Source organism: Podarcis raffonei, chromosome 8, assembly GCF_027172205.1.
Source record: "Podarcis raffonei isolate rPodRaf1 chromosome 8, rPodRaf1.pri, whole genome shotgun sequence".
NCBI classification, from domain to species: domain Eukaryota; kingdom Metazoa; phylum Chordata; class Lepidosauria; order Squamata; family Lacertidae; genus Podarcis; species Podarcis raffonei.
The window spans coordinates 57,993,921-58,016,204 of record NC_070609.1 but is presented as its reverse complement, the minus strand read 5'-3'; the positions used below and the strand labels follow the sequence as shown (position 1 = coordinate 58,016,204).

Here is a 22,284-nt window from a genome sequence, read left to right as displayed (position 1 = left end):
TGTGATTCCTGCATTGCAAGGGGTTGGACTAGATGACCCTTGGGGTCCTTCTTACTCTATGATTCTGTGCTTCTCCCCTTTCCCTAGAAAAAATAAGGCTGCTTTCTCCAAATATTCACCACAATTTTTAATATTTAGGTTTGTTTTTGTTGTTGCAGTTCCTATTTCACACAAACACAAAATGCTTTGAGGAGGACACTACCCCTGGGATATTGTGACGGGGGACAGCAGACTTGTGGCAGCACCAAAAATATAAATAAATAAGAAAACCAGGAAGCTATGCCACTGCGAATAGTGACCTACCACTTACACAAAACGGGGGGGGGGGATTTCTCTTTCTCCTGGATAAATTTGGTGAAACGGGTTCACCAATTTCTCTAGCTATGAATAAGTGCTTCCTCTAAACCAGGGGTAGTCAACTTGGTCCCTTCCCGATGTCTGGGACTACAACTCCCATCAGCACCAGCCAGCATGGCCAATGAGAGTTGTTATCTGCAGCATGTGGTGGATACTACCACTACTCCACGCAACTCACAATGATATAAGCTTCTGTCAACCACAATATTAACAGACAAAGCTAAAAATGCCTCTATGAAAACTCCAGCGAAGAGCCATCGATCGTTATCCTTTGACTAATTATCTATTAATGATACCACAGTCCCTTTCAAGGTTTCAGGTTAGTTGCCAAGGCAACGCTTTCAAGAGTCATGGAAGCACACAGATTGTTGCATCACAGTTCATGAGCCGCTGTTTCACCTTCCTCGTGGCTCAGCCAATGGCTTTAGACTGGCAAGATGGGCAGTAGGCAACTGATTCAGATCTTTTCTGGCTACCTTGACCCTGGCTGGTGCCTTGGCTTCCACTAAATCAGAACCACGGGGGAAAGAAACTGGAAGCCACTGGGGAGTATGGATTGGCTTGAAAACAAAAGGGCAAAGTCCCTGCGCGTCTCCAATGAGAGAGAGGCATTTCAGGTATGGAGGAGGGAAACTATCTGCATGTGTTTTCGAGTGACCAGGCACTTAACAGGGGGTGGGGGACACCCTGCTTTTGCCTGAGCTGTTTAGATAGCTCAGATCTAAGGTCCTGCAAGCAACCAGGCCTAGGAGAAAGGCCACAGCACAGTGGTGTAATAGATTACATGCAGAAGGTTCCAGGTTCAATCCCCAGCATCTCCAGTTGGGGCTGGGAGAGACTACCAGCTGCTACCAGGCAGACCAGACAAGACTGAGCTAAATAGCTTAATGGTCATACACAGTGCAAGGGAGCTCCCTGTGTTCACACATGTTCTTATCTCCCAAATTCTTCAGCTGAAGAAGATCCGGCGGTCTCTTGACTCCATGAAGACGATTAATGATAACCTGCTGAAGCAAGAGGAGAGGAAGGTGAAAAAGTGGCTGAAGAAACAAGCACAGATCTCACCCTCTTCTTCAGCCTATAAAACATTATACTACAAGGTAATGAAGAAGTCTGGAAGGGCAGGATGGCACTATAGAAACATTGCTCATCTAGTTGTCTATATACACACAGCTCAAATAGTGGAATTGTAGAACTGGAAGGGACCTGAAGGGTCATCTAGTCCAACCCCCTACAATGCAGAAACCACAGACTCATAAGAAAGAGGGTTGTTTTGTTTTTAGCTACAAAATGTTGCACCTCTCTGCTTAGCTCCATTCTTGGTTCTATAGGACACACCTATAGATGGCTGAATCTCTTGGCTGCAGCTTCTCATTCATTCATCTTAGGTTTAGGTGCCCACATTTCCACATTAGTTTGTTATTTTTGTAAGTTTGTTTTAAATCCCCATGAAAATTATTATTATTATTATTATTATTATTATTAATTGTAATTTATTTATACCCCGCACCCATCTGGCTGGGTTTCCCCAGCCACTCTTGGCGGCTCCCAGCAGAATATTAAAAACACGATAAAACATCAAACATTAAAAACTTCCCTAAACAGGGCTGCCTTCAAATGTCTTCTAAAAGTCAGATAGTTGTTTATTTCCTTGACATCTGAGGGAGGCTGCTTCACAGGGTGGGCACCACTACCAAGAAGGCTTTCTGCCTGGCTCCCTGTAACCTCACTTCTCGCAGTGAGGGAACTGCCAGAAGGCCCTCGGTGCTGGACCTCAGTGTCCGGGCTGAACGATGGGGGTGGAGATGCTCCTTCAGGTATACTGGGCTGTTTAGGGCTTTAAAGGTCAGCACCAACACTTTGAATTGTGTTCAGAAACATACTTTAAATGCAGATTTCTCCTAATACACAAAATTGTATGTGCAATTTTGCCTTATATAATGCATTTTTGCATACGATCTTCACTAATGTGTGCATTTTTACAGACATTTTATCCTAGTGCAAATGCATTTTTGTACACATTGCATGGCTGGGGAGGTACATTGCAAGAATTCAGAGAAGTGCAAATTTCAAAAGATAGCTGTATTTTGGTTCGCATACTGTTCCCAAAAGCGCAAATTAGATAGGTTCACTTTTAAATGCCAACAAATCCCTAGTCACAGCCAAATGCAACATGACCACTAACACCAAACTCCTCCTAATACTAAACACAGGGCGGGGTGTTCTGACAGCTTTGTTGCCCCAATGGCCTCACCTGTGAATGAAAAGGAGGAGCTTTTGCATATTTGGGGGAGGGGGTTTGAAGTTATTCAAAAGTCCGTCACTTCTTAAATCACAGCCCTAGTGAGGGAATCCCTCCCCACAATATGCTGTATTCATCAGTACTGCACCTGCTTATTACAGTCTCAGGATACTCCATTAACTGCTATGATTCCAAGCAGAAAGTCAGAAGAACCACAGATTGGTGATAGAGAGGAAAAGAACAGCATGCCCAGATAGGCCTGACTTGAGAGGTGGGTCTGGGCATGCTTGCTCTGTGATGTCAAGAGAAAGAGGGAGAAAATGTCCTGCTTCTGTGCCTCTAAAGAACACAGAAGACAGTGAAATTACTGGCCCAGGAGCAGGAGTGGAGCACTCTGTCAATTTCAGTTTCTTCCTATTTCTCAATTTCCCAACTTTAAGTTCTGTTCACATCAGTTTGCCAGCTGAACTTTTTCCTAAAAAAAAAAAGGTCCCCTCCAAAAACTGCACCGGCATTTCCATAAGCATTTATCCCCAGATAACGCATCTTTGCATGTGATTTTCTCTAATAGGCATCTTTTGACAACCAATTTCCTTTACTAGAATGCATTTTTTTCAGTAGGATTTTCATGCATAAATGCATTCATATATATTTTTTTTGCACATTTCCCCCTAAGACACAAATCCTTTGTACAGATTTCTTCGTTGAAGCATTGCATCATTAAATGTTGAAATGTGTAGATTTTGATGGGCAGATGTGGTTTGGTTTGCATATTGTTTTGGTGAAGTGCAAACGAGGTAGGCTCACATTAAAATGTGAACTGAACAGGATTTCTCCCCTATCCCTCCTCCCCCCTTCAAATCTATCCTCGATACCCACTTTTACCACTGTGTAAACTTTGGTTCAGTCCATTGGCCAGAGCAGCTGCCTGACTCTTGTAACCGCTGGCATTCAACCTCCCTGCTCTGACTAATGTTACAGACAGGACCTCCTGTCCTTAACTTCCTTCCTGTTGAGCAGGTCCCCAGCTACGTGCTCAGGCATAGATGGTCGATGCTTTCTCAAAGGGAGAGGTCCAGAGGGATCTCTGGGATAAAACAGCTGTCCTACCCCCTGCTAGCATGCTCTAAGCTAGATCTCTCTGTGTGTGAACACCAGAATAGGGAGTGTGTGCATGTGTGTTTGGAATGAGACAGGCTGCATTCACACAACACTTTACTCCATGGGTAGGCAAACTAAGGCCCGGGGGCTGGATCCAGCCCAATAGCCTCCTAAATCCAGTCCGCGGACAGTCCGGGAATCAGCGTGTTTTTTACATGTGTAGAATGTGCCCTTTTATTTAAAATGTATCTCTGTGTTATTTGTGGGGCATAGGAATTCGTTCATTCCCCCCCCCAAAAAAATATAGTTCGGCTCCCCACAAGGTCTGAGGGTCAGTGGACCGGCCCCCTGCTGAAAAAGTTTGCAGACCCCTGATACTCCTTTCCCCCGCTATTTCCCCAACTGTTAATTTCTACATTATATCTGATGTTTCACACAATGTAAAAGTCACTTTTGGAAAACTAAAGGAACATAGTATATGCTTAGCACTCTGTGCTATTTGATTTCGGGGGGGGGTGCAGCCCCCTTAACCCAGAAAACCACGGGAGTAAAGTGATTAAATTTGGAACATAAAGTTATTTCTTGATGTTTTCATGGGGAACAGAAGCACACATGTGCAGAAATGGAGGGGAAGTAGCAACATTGCCTCTTTTTTAAATTTCATTTTTCATTTTACATCAAACAATAAAGTAATTTTACATCGAATTTCAAAACCCCATTTTGACCTCCCTCCCTCCCTTCCTGTGGTTACTTATGTTTATAATACATTTGCTGCATCTCCAAGCAGAACCTAATTATTATTTATCCAATGTAATACAAATAAATTTTATATCACTGCATGCCTTTACATTAATCCTGCGAATGAAGTAGCAACATTGTCCAGTGACATTTATTGTTGTGTCACACCACGCCCACTGGTGCGAATGAAATTTAGCATGACGCATTGGCATATAAGTCAACAAGCCACAGTTCCATTAAACAACAGGTCCTGCCATGTGAAAGGAACACTAGTATATAGCACAGAAGCACTAGCATTATAATCAGGAAAACTAATGCTATTTTCCCCATATTTGAATGCATCCTGACCAAAAGAAAGAGAAAGAATTAAGGTGGCAGTGCTAACCTGAGAGCATCTTGTGCTGCTATGATGCTTGGCTATAGACCTTAAATGGAGCAATGGATTTATAGCAGTGTGACTCTTATGCCAGCTTGCATTTTTGTAAATACACTTGAATATTGCATTGTATTTCTTCCGTGATCTCTCCTGCAAAAGGAAACCAAACCTGAGTCTGCCCTTTCCCCAGATCTTCTCACCACTCAGGGAAGTGGGCTGCATTTGTAACAATATAGTTCCATCACCCAGTATAAAGTGCACAAAAAAGGTAAAGGTAAAGGGACCAGTGACCATTAGGTCCAGTCGCGAACAACTCTGGGGTTGCAGCACTAATCTCACTTTATTGGCTGAGGGAGCCGGCGTACAGCTTCCGGGTCATGTGGCCAGCAAGACTAAGCCACTTCTGGCAAACCAGGGCAGCGCACGGAAACGCCATTTACCTTCCCGCCAGAGCGGTACCTATTTATCTACTTGCACTTTGATGTGCTTTCGAACTGCTAGGTGGGCAGGAGCTGGGACTGAACAACTGCACAAAAGCTGGATATAAAAGTTTGCAATCCCTCCCCAGGGGACCTGCAAACTTGAAAATGAGCAGAAGATGAAGAAGGGGCTCGTCTCGCTTTTCTCAAAGTCAAGAATCACCTTTTACAGTCTTTGTTCAAAGGAGCGTTTGGATGTGGCATGTTGTTAAAACACAGCAATTAAAATAATCCAACGCAGCTTCTTCCTTGAACGTGGTCCAAACATCCCTTGGAAAAATACTGTTGGGAAAGAACCAAAATTCCTGCCACCCTCTATATTTAAAACAGAGAAAGATTTCATCACTGCCCCTTAAGACCCTTCGATCATATTTTCCTTAAGTAGTTGATTAGCATCTCTTGGGAAACGTTTATCTGTTTTTGCCATCTGTCTCACACTTTCCCATGTGAACATTTTTTTTTAAGGGCGAAGGAAGCAGCAACATGTTTACCCACCAGCTGCCGGTGAAAAGGGAAAGAGTGCCTGCCATTTGAAAAGGGTTGGGGGGATCAAGTGCCTAATGTGACTCTATTTTAAAAATGCACAATAATAACAAGGAACATATATCTTATAGACTTTGCAAGAACATCAAAAAGAGGCATCACTGGATCAGACCAAAGCAGTGGCCAGCCTAGGGCTCTAAAATTTCAGTGGCGCCCAGGACAGTGCCAAAATTCAGTGCCCCCCTGCCTCTCGCTCTCCATTCTAAATAATACTTGTGGCATCCCTGAGGCTCTGCACCCAGTGCAGCCATACCAGTCATGCTCCCATAATATTCTGCCTTTGACCAAAGGCTCCATTGTCACCAAACATTTAAAGCATGTAAGAGAAGGTAAGGCTAGATTATAAGCTACCTGGGGTGGAAATGAGCCATGGCAGAAACTGCACCCCCACAGCAAGGAGCCGATGGTAATGAGAACAGTCTGTGTGAGGGTATGGGTGTGTGTAAAAAAAAGTTGAGATTTTCAAAATGCCAGGGGACACTTATGTTTAACGTCTAATGTTTGCAAGGCGTGATCCCCAAATAAATTAGAAAATATGCTCCTTTTCCTCACCTCAGACGCCCAGCCACCCTGCGTCCAGCCAAGATCAATTCACAGACACTCGCACAGTCTCTCGGAAAGATTCCTTCGATAGCCCCTGGACCCAGTTTGGTGACCATCTGCCCAACTTTGTGAGCTTCCTGAGACTCCCAACCAAAAGGTCAAGCAATGGTAGGAATTACTGTGGGAATGTTCAGGGATGCAGGAGAGGATATGTTGTTTAATGATATCCTTCCTAACTTACGTTAGCAAGTCCTATATCTTAGCAGAGTAACATTCCCCTTTAAACGCACAGCGGTTTGCTTGTTGCAGGCTCGTCTGGGCCTCGATTCCTGGTGAGATCCCTTCTTATCCTTCTTAAAAAGAAGAGACACGACAGTCTTGTTAAAGTAAATATAAAAGTAGTTACAATCATTCAGTTCACGGTTGGATTCCTGAAGGCAGACTTAGGTTACAAAACTATATACACATGTGGAACTATCCCATAAGGGAGTTAGTTCCTAAGTGACTGCGAACAGGCAGCCACTTCTGCTCACAAATAGAACAGCAAAATGGAGAAGAGCAAAAGGAAGAGAACATGTGCTTCCTGCATCGCTCTTGTAACCCAGGACAACTAGTCCAGATGAGGCCACACCCACCTCTAGTCACATGCAGAGGAAGTTTGTCCCAGCTCAGGGGGAAACAGGAAGTTTTCTCCTGACTGCATACAAAGCATCCCCTAGCATGTTCATTCTAGGAATGTTGTACTTGACTGCTATGTGTTTCACATCCCACATCACATTCATAAGACCCAGTCTGGGGTTCCCCAGCTCCACCCTGCCAGGTTTGGTTAGGTTTAGAGCAGGGGTGAGGGACCTGTGGCCTTCCAGAAGCTGTTGACCCTGAACCTGCAAGATCACCTTATCCCTTTCATGCCCTCTTGACCTCTTTGATCTGCAGAATTGGCACTCTTAGAGACGCTGCATGATGTCTGTTCCTCAAAGCAGTTTACAAAAATAATAAAGCAATAAAACTATTAGTAAAAACAACTGTTAGCAGGGAGTGATAGTTAGATGAATGTAAGGTAGCCTTCCTAACCCAGGATGGGAATAAGATGGAGATAGTTGCCAGGTTTCTGCAATGGGTAATGAAGATTTGTGAATGTCATACAACAGTGTTTTAGTTGTGAGATGCAGATTTTGCTGAGTGATTTTATGACTTTGAGAATTCTGTCTATATGCCAATAAAAGGTTTGAGATTGAGATGGGTAGTAAAAACAATTAAAACAATGAGAAAATCAAAACCAGCAAACAGAAGCTGCTTTTCTGAGCAAAGTGCTTGATCTTTTTCAGACCGGAAGAATTCCAAGGATCTCACACCTTTCAGTGGAATGGATTTGCCCATGCAGACCATCTCGGGCAGACACGTAACTGCACCCAGAAACAGTGTTTACCATGGGTTCCAACCTTACAGAGACACCAGGAAGGGAGGCAGTCCCGGGGGGCCTAGCCAGGACAACAGCATATCACTCCAAGAAGCCATAGCATTCTTCCCTTCCTTGCAAAGGTTGTCAGCGAGGGGAGACCGGGTCTCAATGTCAACACTGCTTCTCCATAAGCCACTCTCTGCATTCCCAGCCTTGCAGAAGAAGCTCAAAAGCTTGCTGGAGAAAGAATGGGAGGAAGAGAACTCAAAGCCTCTCAAGATGCTGCCTGAGATGAAGCCTGAAGAATTTTTGAGCTGCAGGTTAGCAAGAAACAAAAAAGGGCAACCCTCAAGTAGAACCTGCACTCTGTGATGCCTACATCACTTTAGCCCTATCCAGGTGTTCACAAGTAAGGACAACACGATAGTGGGGAACAGGCTGCCCCTGTTGCCCAACTCAGGTTGGAGAACAGTGCAAAGTCTTCCTGTGTGGTGACAGAACTCTGAATTTAAAGGGTTATCCATTGCACCCTCATGCAGTGCTCTTTTTTCTTTAAAAAAATATTTAGGGGTACTCTCATTTTCCTACTCATATTGAAATACTGCACCTCAAGGAGGCCTAATTTAGATTCACAAAATGTTTAAGGGTACGCGTCCCCCTGTGTTCCCCCAGAAAAAAATCACTGCCCTCATGCATCAGCATTATTTGACCTCGGGTCCCCAGATGTTGCTGAACTACAACTCCCATCCTATGGGTGGGACCACAGCTGCTTCACTCACCCCCTTCCCCCCTGCTGATGTGTTTTATATACTCATGAGCATAATAGCAGAATAGGGCTTTTCTTTTTCCTTAATCCACTTTTTGACAAGCATGGGGAGACGAGCAAAGAGGGTGAACTGATTACTGTTTTGGAGTTGTGAATCGTTCCTTGACTACCAACCTTGCCTTGCGGGCTCACCAATCTAGGCTGCTCTATGGTGCCAACTCTCAGAAGGCACTGTAAAAAAGGCAGGAAGAGGATAGCCGGCTGGCCAGCAGCTCCAGTTTTGACTCCCTGGCTGTGTGTCTAGTCCGGCCTTCCCCAACATGATGCCCTGCAGATGTTGCTGGACCATTGTTCCTGAACATGGGCCATGTTGGCTTGGGCCAATGGCAGTTCTGGAGTATGGCAGGTTGGAGAAGGCTGCTCAAGTCTCTCCTGTTTTCTGCAGCTCTTTGGCTCATTCCTCTGCCAAGGTCCTCAAACCAGTTCATCTTCTGCATCTCACCCAGTCTGTTTGCCTACTTCCTGTTGTGCTTACTCTGCTCATCCAGTTACACCACCTGCCCCCTAGCTTATCAGGAGGAGGATTGGAGCAAGGTGGGAGAGCCCCTCAACTATCCTTGGGCCCTGCATATTGGCCCTGTTTTGTCAGATGCTGGCACCAGCCACATCTCTTAGAACAGCGGTGGGGAACCTTCGTCCCTCCAGATGCTAACGAACTATAAATCCCATCATCCTTGGCCTTTGGGAAGACCAAATGTTTCCCCAGCCCTGACTTAGAATTAATGGTGAACTAGAGAATCCAGAAGGGATGCAGGTGGCGCTGTGGGTTAAACCACAGAGCCTAGGACTTGCCGATCAGAAGGTCGGCAGTTCGAATCCCTGCGACGGGGTGAGCTCCCATTGCTCGGTCCCTGCTCCTGCCAACCTAGCAGTTCAAAAGCACATCAAAGTGCAAGTAGATAAATAGGTACCGCTCTGGCAGGAAGGTAAACGGTGTTTCCATGCGCTGCTCTGGTTTGCCAGAAGCGGCTTAGTCCTGCTGGCCACATGACCACATGCTGGCTCCCTCGGCCAATAAAGCGAGATGAGCGCTGCAACCCCAGAGTCGCCCACAACTGGGCCTAACGGTCAGGGGTCCCTTTACCTTAGAGAATCCAGGGCAGTAGATTTTTTTCCTCTTAACAAATGTGACTTACAAGTATCCCTCCCTCTTATTTTCTTTGCACAGGTACCTCCGTTTGTCCCAGAGCAATATTGATACCTTGCTGAAGCTGTGCAAGGAAGCTGGGATTTATATTGACTTGCATCCTCATATGAAAGCATCAGACATTGATGTTTGTAAGGTGCTCTCATCCACTCCTAGCAAGGTATTGTAGATTGGGCCTGCTGCCCAAATTCGGTTGCATTGCTTAGAAGACAGCCTCTTAGGGGAACATTTCCACCATCACCTATACTTGGAAGAGCCGGTCGCTTTTGGGAGTCAAAATAGCGTGTGGGGCGTGTGTTCTCGTGATGCAATGATAAAATGGTTCTTGCACTCACTATGAGTCAAACTGTGAGCTGAAATGGTTTTTATAAAAAAATAATAGTTATTCCCTCCCCCCCCCCAAAAAAGCGAAACAGGTCAAAAACTGATCTAAAAGTCAAATTAAATGATGCATTTCCCTATTCATCTGCATTTGCTCTGGTTGCCTTGAAATATTTGGAATGGCAGCTCTTTGCTCTAAGGTTGTTGTTTCTTGCTGTAAACTAGAACTCATATCCCAGAAGACACAATGACCACTGACTAGCTTGTTTTAGCCTACCTAAGTGAGGCAAGAATGTGGAGACCATTAACAGCCTTTTTATCTTTCAATGGGAAGCCTCAGTCCATAGGGCGAAATGGGTAAATGTAACTCTGGTAGCGTCCACCCGTCAGTTTATTCCACTGCCCCCAACATTTCCCTACCTGTTAATTTCGGCATTTGAGCTTTCACATGACATAAAAGCCACTTCTGGAAAACTAATGGAATATGAGGCAATTTTGGTGCTCATTTCCATGTTATTCAATTCCAGAAAAAAATCTGTTTGCAACCCCCTTAACCTGCAGTGTGTTGTTGTGTTGGCATCTGTCTGTTTCAAGATACAATGGAGTGTGCTTCTGAGGGTCAAGACAAACCGTTGGAGGATCACAGTGCCCACTGTGGCGGCAGAGACATAACGGCTGCCTCCCATATTGTTTTTGCTGCGTTAGGAGCACCAAAGTGACCTCACTGGGGCACAAACCTAGGCAGTGTGTATGGAGCTCCTGGGCTGCCCAGACATTAAGACCTCCATTTTGGCCTCATTGATGTGGTCCAAAGGAAAGCATCGGTTTAGCTGCAGGAGTTGCCAGAAGGAGACATACAAGGTGCCATCCAACCGTCTTAGGGACTCCACTCTGGATTTGTGTAGGGCATACTCCTTAGCCTTTTCTTCTCCTGAAAATGTCCCACAAGGCAGTGGGTAAAAAAAAATCCCCCAGGGTTTACTCCTAAAGCTTGTCTCACAGATGAGTCTAGCTGCAAGGCTGGAGTAAAGTGACAAAATTTGGGGCAGTAAACCAGCATACATTTTCGCCCTCCTGTTTTCATGGGGAAACAGAAGCATGTGTGTACAGAAAGGGAGAAGTAGCAGCAACATTGTCTAACGAAGTTGACATCGTTGTGTCACATCAGGCCCACTGGTGGAAATGAAATTCAGTATAGTGTGCGGATTTATTGGTCAAAAAGTGCACTTGATTCCGTGTTATTCAGTTCCAGAAAAGGGGGGGGGGGCATTTGCAGACCCTTTAACCTAGAAAAGCATGGGAGGAAAGTGACAAAAATTGGGGTTCTTTCCTGTTGAATTCATGGGGGGAATCACGGGGAAACAGAAGCATGTTGGTGTGGGAAAGGTGTAGCAACATTGTCCAATTATGTTTGTTGCTGTGTCACACCACAGCCACTGGTGTAAATGGAATTTAGTATGACATGCCAGTATACCAGTCAAAGGCCACAGTTCCATAACACAATATATACTGAAGGGTGAAAGGAACTGTTACACGCTACCCCAATCTCTGAATGGGGTAAAATTCCAGGGATTGCAGGTGCTTAGGGTTTGGTTTCCCTGGAATGAATGTCAGCAGAGACCGTGGTGTCTTTAAGATATATGGTTTATTTACACCTATATACAACCTGGGGCACTGCTTTTTAAGCAGATACAATTTTTGGCCAGGAACATGTAGTAAGGTAAGGAAAGTGGGGCAGGCACACAATACAGGAATCTGTCCTCCTCTCCAGGGAAATATATATTATTGGGCAGCCTATATAAATGTAATGGGACGTGGGTGGCACTGTGGGCTAAACCACAGAGCCTAGGGCTTGCCATTCAGAGGGTCGGCAGTTCGAATCCTCACGATGGGGTGAGCTCCCGTTGCTCGGTCCCTGCTCCTGCCAACCTAGCAGTTCAAAAGTATGAAATACAAGTAGATAAATAGGTACCGCTCTGGCAGGTAGGCAAACAGCATTTCCGTGCGCTGCTCTGGTTCGCCAGAAGCAGCTTAGTCATGCTGGCCACATGACCCGGAAGCTGTATGCTAGCTCCCTCAGCCAATAAAGTGAGATGAGCACCACAACCCCAGAGTTGGCCACGACTGAACCTAATGGTCAGGGGTCCCTTTACCCCTTTACCTTTATATACAACCTGAGCCTAAGATGGAGGGGCTCACAGAATTAACACTCCAGGAGACCTTGCTTTTCCATTGGTCATAGTTTGGATTCCACACAAATCAAGATTGGGCCTGTGGCTCCAGCTTCTCAGCTTGCAGCCTGCTTCCAGCTCTGCTCACCCACGGCTACAGGAAGTTGGTCTTCATTAGGCTGATAGTCAGTGCTTTTATTCTAATTAAAAAAAAATGTTTAGGGGTACTCTCATTTTCCTACTCATATTGAAATATTGTCCCTCAATGAGGCCAAACTTAGATTCACAAAATATTTAGGGGTATGCGTACCCCTGTTTGTCCCCCCCCCCCCGAAAAAAGCAATGCTGATAGTAAGGCCAGACTCCATGCAGGCTTAGGCAAAATGGCTGGTGTGCCTCTGTAGAGCTTCCTCGGAGCACGCTGCCTGCAAACAACATCTTTCGGATAAAGGACTCGCCACACTTTTGTCTTGGCACGGAGGCATGCCAGCTTGAACAGACCTCCGTTCCTCCTTGAATGAATGTACACGCCGTCTTCCATTGAGCTTAAGGCATATGAGAGTGACGAGGAGGATATTCCAAAGAGAGTTGGCACAAGAACACAGCCCTGTTTCACACCGCTCTTTATCAAGAAGGCATCCAAGGACAAGCCATCATGTTGGATGGTGCCATACATGTTCTTGTGGAAGAACACAATCAACTTATGGAGCTTAGGTGGGCATCCTACCCAGTGCCAGATTTACCTAAAGCTAAACAAGCTATATGGGACGCGGGTGGCGCTGTGGGTAAAACCTCAGCGCCTAGGGCTTGCCGATCGCATGGTCAGCGGTTCGAATCCCCGTGGCGGGATGAGCTCCCGTCTTTTGGTCCCAGCTCCTGCCCACCTAGCAGTTCGAAAGCACCCCTAAGTGCAAGTAGATAAAAAGGTACCGCTTTATAGCAGGAAGGTAAACGATGTTTCCGTGTGCTGCGCTGGTGCCGGCTCGCCAGAGCAGCTTCGTCACGCTGGCCACGTGACCCAGAAGTGTCTCCGGACAGCGCTGGCCCCCGGCCTCTTAAGTGAGATGGGCGCACAACCCTAGAGTCGGACACGATTGACCCGTACGGGCAGGGGTACCTTTACCTTAAACAAGCTATAGCTTAGGGCCCCACTCTCTTGGAGCCCCCCCAAAAATTAAAGAAAAAAACACTGGATGTACATTTCCAAATTATAAGATAAAAAACAAATAAAATAAAACCTACATGCAGCAATAGTGACAAATGGCTTTCGATACTAAATTACCATATAGTATATATTCAACACAAATAACAGTGACAATTTGTTGTAGACAAAGGACAGCTGGACATATAAAGGGCCCTGTTACCTTCAGTAGCTTAGGGCCACATCAAACCCAAATCTGGCCCTGATCCTACCTTATTGAGCAGTGTGAAGAGTCCTTTTCAGTTGATGAGGTCAAAGGAAGGAAGGAAGGAAGGAAGGAAGGAAGGAAGGAAGGAGAGAGAGGGGGGGAGAGAGAGGAGAGAGAGAGAGAAATCAAGTTTTTAATTTTCAACCAGGCTGGGTCAAAGCCACGTGTTGCGGGATCTGTGCATCATCCGCCCGTTCCCCATTGCTGAAAATCAACACGGTCCACAATTTTGGGCTAGGTATCTGAAATCTGTTGGCAAAGCACCACAACCACATTCCGCACTCCATTACACTTGTACAATCCATGTATATAAAACACTTCGAAAATGAAAGATTCCATGAAACTACAGTGTAACTACGGGGAAGTCCACATTGGCGTAAATATCCGCTGTTCTTGCATATCACCACCAGATGGGGCTCAATAATAGCCAAAATGTTCTATTACCTGCACATACATGCATATCTATACCTCTCACTCAAAAATCTATTATATACACCATTTTCTAATATACTATATTAGCATTCCTCAAAAAAAGAAAAAAAGAAATCCCACTTGTCTCCTCTCATGGTTCACATTTTTTAAACCACTAATGTGACAACTTAAGGACTTTTGGAAATCTTAATGACTTCAAAAAAAATGAATATTAAAATCTGCCGTAGAGTACTGGGAGACTTAAGAATAATGTTCAGGGATGACTGTATCAGTTTTACAGTATTGCAGTTATCAATAGAGTGAGCAGTTCTGTAAAATCCATTTGTGTGTTTCTGTGCCAGTTATTTTATCAAATATGGAAAGGCAAAAAGCTGCCTAACGCCACATTCAAGCCACACATTTAAAGCACTATGACACCACTTTGAGCAGGCATGGGTCCCCGCAAAGAATTTTGGAAGCTGTTATTTGTTAAGGGGGCTGAGAGTTGTTAGGAGAACCCTTATTTCCCTCCACAGAGCTACAATTCCCTGCATGATTTAACACACACACACACCCTTCCCAGGGAATTATAGTCCTCAACTTCACATTCTGTGTGCAGGGTGGCAAAAGTTGGAGGACACATTTTGGCTCCATTCTGCCTCCTAGGAAGAATGCTGTGGCAAGAATATTCTGGCTCCAACCATCAGCTAAAGCAGGGGTCAGGAACCTTTTTCAGCCATGGGCCAGTCCACTGTCCCGCAGACCTTGTGGTGGGCCAGACTATATGGGGGGAGGGTGAACGAATTCCTATGCCCCACAAATAACCCAGAGATGCATTTTAAATAAAAGGACACATTCTACTCATGTAAAAACACGCTGATTCCCAGACCGTCCGCGGGCAGGATTGAGAAGGCAATTGGGCCACATCCGGCCCCCAAGCCTTAGGTTGCCTACTCCTGAGCTAGAGAGTATGATCCCCTACTTCCTGCTAATAAGAACACTTATAAGAATTTTGTCTCTAAGATCTAGTGCCTGTCTTTGCTTTCCCCACCCTCCTCCTTCCAAATACCTTTTCCTTGCTATGTCTTTTTTTCTTTAAGATTATAAACCTGAGGGCAGGGACCCCCTTATTACCGATCGTTTGTGAGCCACCGCGAGAGCCCTTTTCTGCTAAAGACTGGGGATTATATATTTTAAATAAATAAATGAAGTACGCAATTTCTGCTGAAGGGTAGCTAGCAGTGGCATGAAACCTCTCCAGAATGCCAGGTATTAAACTGGCACGATGCCCACACTGGCTGCCCTGCACCAAGAGCACGTTTTCATGGGGGTTATTTCCAATGGCCTCTGCATGATGCAAGTAATACGTGATTTGGTTCTTAAGGCATGTGTCTCTGTGAATACTTCACACACACAAGCACACATATTCTGGTGCATTTGAGCTTTAACAAGTCTGGTGGGGGGGTGCATATAAGGCCTGGATCCTGCAGAGAATAATTCGGACACAGCATCAAAAGAATACCTTCTACTTCCCCACCCCAGTAGAAAAAAGGGAAGATGCTCTGATTCAAGACCGGCTTGAGGCACATGGTCCTTGCCTCTCTTCCTCCCCATCAATATCTTCCCTACAAATGTGGTGATTCAAAGGGCATCCTCTCATATGGTGATTGACCTGTCAATTGATTAGATCCTGAGATAGATGCCAACTTCTTAATAGAATCTGAAGGCTCTGTGAGGATTACCTTTATATTGTAAAAGCCATTAAACATAGTCACCATTATCCACTGGAATAGACATAGGGGATGGTTTTGCTGATGCCACTGCTTAGAGAAAATGAAGTACTGGGCCTAAGGCTTGTCTCCAAACCAATTTTTGGAATTGCAAGCCTTGTAATCCGAGATATGTGGAGGCATTTTAATAATTTCAGTGAATAATTCAGGTTATTATTATTTCCTTTCTTTAAGGGGTTAGAAAAACATTTCCCATGTTTATTCTCACCAAGCAACTCCAGATTTTTGTAGTCAACTTATTTTGTTTTCTTACGTAAAAAGAATATCAACTCTTTCAGCCCTTGTCCATGAACAGCCCCTGTCCGTACTTACTTGGACCAAGTAGAATTTCTAAAGGAGGATGGCAGTCTTTCAGGTTGCTCAGAAACACACACACACACACACACACACACACACACACACACACACACACCATCTTGGTACAAGGCCCCACTTTTATGTACTAATAATGATCTCAGTTTTCCTGGTCCTTGCTTAGTCAAAGGAGCAGCATCCATGTACGCTGGAGGAAAATATTAGCAGGCTGGAACAGTGGGCAGAGGAGGGAAGGAACCTCAAGGGCTGAAGAAGTACAAAACAATCTTTGAAGAAGTACAAAACAATCTTTAAAAACCCGAAAGATATCTTTTAGAACGCGTTTAAAGGCAATGCTCAGCACACACTCTGAGGCATAGTGGCTCTGTGGGCTCCCCAGCAGCAGCAGCCTTGATTCTACCAGTCAAGCTGGAGATGGCGTCTAATCAGAAAGGCAGCCACTGAGGGCCAGGGAGAGTGGTTGCCATTTATTTTGCTGTTTTATATCCCAGCAAAGTGCAGGAAATGTAAGCCAATAATCTGTTATCCAGGACAAATAATGAGTGGTCCTAATTCACATAAAATCCTCTCTCTCTCTCGCTCTCTCCACCCCCATTGCTCTTTTTTAAAGCAAGAGAGCACTGTTTCTATAGTCTGACTCCTTGAATATTCCATTTTTCTCTATTTCATTTGGTTCCCTAGGCATGGAAGCCTGCTAAAAGATGCTTCCGTTGATGGGGAATTGTTTGTGTTAAGAGAGAGCTGCAATTTGGTACATTTAGGGTTCAAGGACGGAATGTTTCCCTTCACCCCGGGATAAAGGGGTGGGAGGAAACGTATTACAGGAAATTTGAAGAAGACGCATTTATTGAGACATAAGAAAAGGGCAGTTTAATCAAGACACCTCTGCTAGAAAGGTGGGTCTCTGAGGAACAAAAAGATGGCGGTGTATGAAAATTGTGACATCACCGCACTTCTGCAGATGGGGAGGTTCATTTTCTTCTCTGAACGAGAGTGAAGCTGTTTTCTTCCAAATGGGGGAAAAAAGAAAAAACTTCCCTAGCAAACATGATTGCAAACAGCTCAGAAAGACAGGAAGTGGAAGAAGGAAAAGTCCCATTCAGTTGCACCGTCATCAGGTTATGGCCACAGCCACATGACATATTTAAAGCACTGTCAGACCACTTTAAAAACTCATGTCTTCCCCCAAAGAATTCTGGGAATTATTGTTTGTTGGGCGTGCTGATAGTTGTTAGGAGGCCACTATTATTCCTTGCACAGAGCTACAAATCGCAGGGGAATTTAACAGCCAATCTCTGTTTCCAGAGAACTCGGATGTACAACACAGCAGCTGCAGTGATGGGTGTCATGTGAGGAAACACCATACCCTCCGACATTTATCCAATGAAAATAGGGATGTCTCATTCCATAGTGATAATTTCACTATTTATACTCCACATCTTACTGGGTTGCCCCAGCCACTCTGGGCAGCTTCCAACATGTTCGACAGTGGAATTTGCTGCCAAGGAGTGTGGTGGAGTCTCCTTCTTTGGAGGTCTTTAAGCAGAGGCTTGACAACCATATGTCAGGAGTGCTCTGATGGTGTTTCCTGCTTGGCAGGGGGTTGGACTCGATGGCCCTTGTGGTCTCTTCCAACTCTATGATTCTATGAATTCTATGAATGTATAAAAACATTAAACAAAAACAAAACTTCCCTATACAGGATTGCCTTCAGACGGCTCAGTGGGTCGGATAACTCTAAAGCCTCCAATGTTTCTCCAATGAAAATAGGGACATCGAAAGGAAAAGTGGGACATTCCAGGATCAGATCAGAAACTGGGATGGCTTCTCTAAATCAGGAACATCTCTGGAAATTCGAGACACTTGGAGGGTCTGAAACACTTGTGCATGTGTGGCACATCGTGGAGCATGTGGCCCTGGGGCTGTCTGTCTCTCTGGACACTCGGCCAGTCAGCGACCATTCTTAATTCTGCACAGAGAAGGCCAGTCAGACAGGAAGGCAGTCCAGAACAAGCATGCCTAATGGGAGGGCCGGCCCATGGAAATTTTGGGGGAAATGCAAACTTTGGGAATTGTAGCTCTGCGAGAAAGTGGGAATTCAATAACTTTCTTCCTCCTGTGTACCCCAGCAGAGAAAATGAGTACAGTTTGTTACAATTTTGTTCCACAAAAAGAAAAAGAAAAACATCAGCAACAACACGAAAACAGTGATGGTGTACATATTTTGCTTATGTTGTAAATTAGCTGAAATGTATCTGTGATTATAATATTTTTTTTCCATGACATTCCAGATATTTTCATTGAGTGTAGCATTTTATCCTTATCCCAACAAGTCTCTCCAGAGAGTTTTGTGGGTGGCAAGAGCTTGGGGTTTATTGAAGGATGGCAAAACACCATCCCAGCAGAATCCCAGCAAGATCTTCCCTATCACATCAAATTTCAGGATGAGGGCAGAAATTTTATTCAGTTAATGTTTAAAGGAGAATTGACTCCAGTTCCCACTGCCTGAAATTATACAAGAACCAAAACAGAGCCAACTGTCAAAATTTGCACCTCTCTTATAGCCGTTCTTTAAAATGTTTTTGTTACATTTGAGAACTCACTGCTCTTCCAAGGAGCCCAGGGCAGCATGTGGCATTTGCTCTGCTTCATGTTGCCCTCACAACAACCCTGTGAGGAAGGTTAGGCTGAGAATTAATGACTGGTCCAAGGTCACCAAGTCAACTTCATATCAACAGCATCTTAAAAGGCTTGTTGCTGCTGCTGCTGCTGCTGCTGCTGCTGCTGCTATTCACAGTGCAAACTCTCCAAACAGGCTTCCTGAATCAATGTGTGAACCAAAGTTCCTCTCTCCTTTGAAATTCATTCTTCTCCAAGCTTTGTGATGCAATTCTTCCACCAAAGTGCTTCTACTATGTAAAATTGTGAACCAAAATACATACATTGGCAGAACTGTGCCTGGAAATTTTTTTGCAAACTAACTTCTTTTTTAGTAATTTTAAAAAAAACCACAACTGGGTTTTTTAAACCACAAAAGAAGAAGAAAAAGAACAGCTACATTTAGAAAGTATCAATGTTGACTTGCATGATAATTTCTGCATTTTATGCGTTCTTTCACACAATGCAAAAAATATATATTCTGGAAATCCAGCAGAAATTTCAGACTTATTTCTCTGTAAATTGCCATCAGGGGGTGGGGAACACACTCCATTTACAATCCTGTTAACCCGGAAAGTTGTGAGAGCTTTGCACCATCACTGCGCTATTTGCATGGATCACGTCCTGCAATGAAATTTGGGCCATACAGTTCTCTTCTCTCCCCCACCCCCTGACATTTTCATGGGGGAACAGAACCAGGCATGCCCAAGGACATCTGCTGTGGATGAAATACAGTGCAACGTGGTCAAAAAGCCACTGTTCCATAACTCAGCAGGTAATGTAGGGCAGAAGCTCTGGCATTGCAACCAGGAAAGTCAATGTGGTGTAGTGGTTAGAGTATAGGACTTGGACCTGGGAGACCAGGGTTCAAATCCCCACTCAGCCATGAAGCTCGCTGGATGACCTTGGAGGCCACACACTGCCTCTCAACCTAACCTACCTCACAGGGGTGTTGTGTAGGGTTGCCATATCTCAAGAAGTAAAAATCAGGACACAAAAGTTGTTGAGCTTCTTTGGGGAAAATTCCAAAAATCAGGAAATCCTCCATTATCTACTTCCATCGTGTCTGGGAAAATCCAGACGTATGGCAACCCTAAAATGAAAAGGAAGAGATGTGTGTACACCACCTTGCGCTCCTTGGGGAAAGGGGGGAATTATAAATGCAATAAAATAAATAAGTAAAAATAAGTAAAAAAACTAACACAGGAATCTCCACATCTGAATGCACCCAAGAGTTTGAGAGAAACTGAGATTGAATGATTTATCCATTCCTAGCCACAGACATCCCCTCCTTGCTATAACCTGGCCAGGGATTAAACCTAGGACTTTTTGCATGCAGATCATGTTATGGTACTGAAATATGATTCTCTTTCTATCAGAGCAATCCTTCCCCCTGCGCGCACACACACACAATTCCTAAAAGGAAAGGGAAAATTAAGAGGGGGGAGAGAGAGAGACAGCATTCTTTACAATGTAACTACAAATTAGCAATTAAACTGAACTTTGAACAGGAAGGAAATCCTGCAACCATTTAGCGATTGACTCTCCATTTCATTCTTAATCAGCAGCTAGGTCCGTTATCTCTTGGTTCAGCGCAAAACCTCCCAGGAGAAGCACCTCGATTCTTCAAATGTCCATAAGGCAATTAGATTTTTTTTACTTTCCACACACTCAAAAGGTAGCAGGGAAGGGGGGGGGCTTTTTACACGAAGAGCCAATTTATACGTTTCCATAATAAGAAAAGACTTGGGGCTACCCAAGTACAGGTATCTATTTCAAAATGGCTTAGGTGGCACATTACTGAATCGTACAAAACCCAGAGGCCCCCAATTTCCGGAGTCTTTAACTATCATTTTGCAAGAAACTACCTGGGCAGAATACAGAAAAGCTTCCCATTCTCACGGAGCTTTGTAGAACTCTCTGCTATTCAGAGTTCCGTGAGTGCAGACAGTACAAAGCCTTCTAAATCACAGGCTCACCTTTTCATACTGGCTCCTCGAGAGAAGGGTGCTCCCATAGTTATGACGGGCAATTTCTTTCCAAATCCCTTGAGTCCCGATTCCTTCTCTCTCTATCCTGCCAACTCTGAAGCATTTAAAACTGCAAACTTTGGTCACAGTCCTCTGTGAGGTTGCCCGCACATCGGGGACCAGCAATTTAGGTGAATGTTGTGCACATGTAGGGGACTGTGGCATTGTTTGGAATCATAGCTGTTCAGCTATATGGTGGAACTGAGACAATTTATATATCCCATGGGAACAGCAATCCCTGCATTCCTAATTGCCCAAACCCCGGAGGCTGTTTTGGAAAGTCTCTCTAGGTCTAGGACCCTCATACCTACGGGACCACCTCTCCTGGTATGTCCCACAGAGGACCTTACAGTCTTCAAATAAAAACATTTTGGAGATTCCGGGCCACAGGGAGGTTAGGCTGGCTTCAACCAGAGCCAGGGCTTTTTCGGCCATGGCCCTGATCTGGTGGAACACTCCGTCACAAGAGACTAGGACCCTACAGGACTTGACATCTTTCCGCAGGGCCTGCAAGACAGAGCTGTTCCACCAGGCCTTTGGCCAAGGCACAGTCTGAGCCCCTTGCTCCTTCTGTAATCCTCATAGAACTCTAGCCCAATGGTTGCCATTAATTTGATTCTGAATTGATTTTAGAATGAATTGATTTTAGAATGTATTTCAATTAATTGATTGTGATTTTATGTAAACAGTGTTATTTTTACTGTTGTTAGCCACTCTGAGCCTGGCTTCGGCTGGGGAGGGCGGGATATAAATAAAATATTGTTGTTGTTGTTATTATTATTATTATTATCATCATCATCATTATCATTATCATTATCATTATCATTATCATTATCATTATCATTATTAGGTCAGATGAGGGCTGAAAGAGAAGGCGTCTGTTGTCGTCAAATGAACCTCACCAACTCAGAGAATAGCCTACAACCATCATGATCTCAGTTCAATCCTATCAAGCAGGGATAGAAGGGTTCAGGTGGTTGCTGTAGTTCCCTAAGCCTAAACTGTCCAGGCTTTGCTCATTAATACAAGCACCTTGAACCTGCCTTAGTAGTAGATGGGAAGCCAGGGCAGATGTGTCACATGTTGACAGCCAGGTTCCCCCTTTCAGCAGTCTGGCGGCCATAATCTGCATCAGCTGGAGCTTCCAATCGCAGGTCCAACCAGTGGCGTAGCGTGGGGGGTGCAGGGGGGGCCGGCCGCACCGGGCGCAACATCTGGGGGGCGCGCTCGCACTCGCAGCTCTCTGCCCCCTGCTAAAATCCATGGGTTAGGGGGCGCAAATTACTCGCCTTGCCCCGGGTGCTGACAATCCACGCTACACCACTGGGTCCAACCAAGGGCAGCCCAAGATATAGCATATTCATTCCTGACCATTGGGAATGCTGGCTGAGATGGATGGAGTTGGGGTCCACAAAAACCTCGATC

The 22,284-nt window shown here is 44.9% G+C and overlaps 1 protein-coding gene across 1 annotated transcript; it reads left to right on the top strand.

Moving 5' to 3' along the window:
* Window positions 1-742: 742 nt before the first annotated feature.
* C8H16orf78 (chromosome 8 C16orf78 homolog) lies at window positions 743-10,049 on the top strand. Its single transcript, XM_053400213.1, has 5 exons — window positions 743-974; window positions 1,311-1,457; window positions 6,394-6,547; window positions 7,708-8,101; window positions 9,776-10,049. The coding sequence occupies exons 1-5, from the start codon at window positions 909-911 to the stop codon at window positions 9,921-9,923; spliced, it is 909 nt and encodes a 302-aa protein (XP_053256188.1). The 5' UTR covers window positions 743-908; the 3' UTR covers window positions 9,924-10,049.
* The last annotated feature ends 12,235 nt before the right edge of the window (window positions 10,050-22,284 follow it).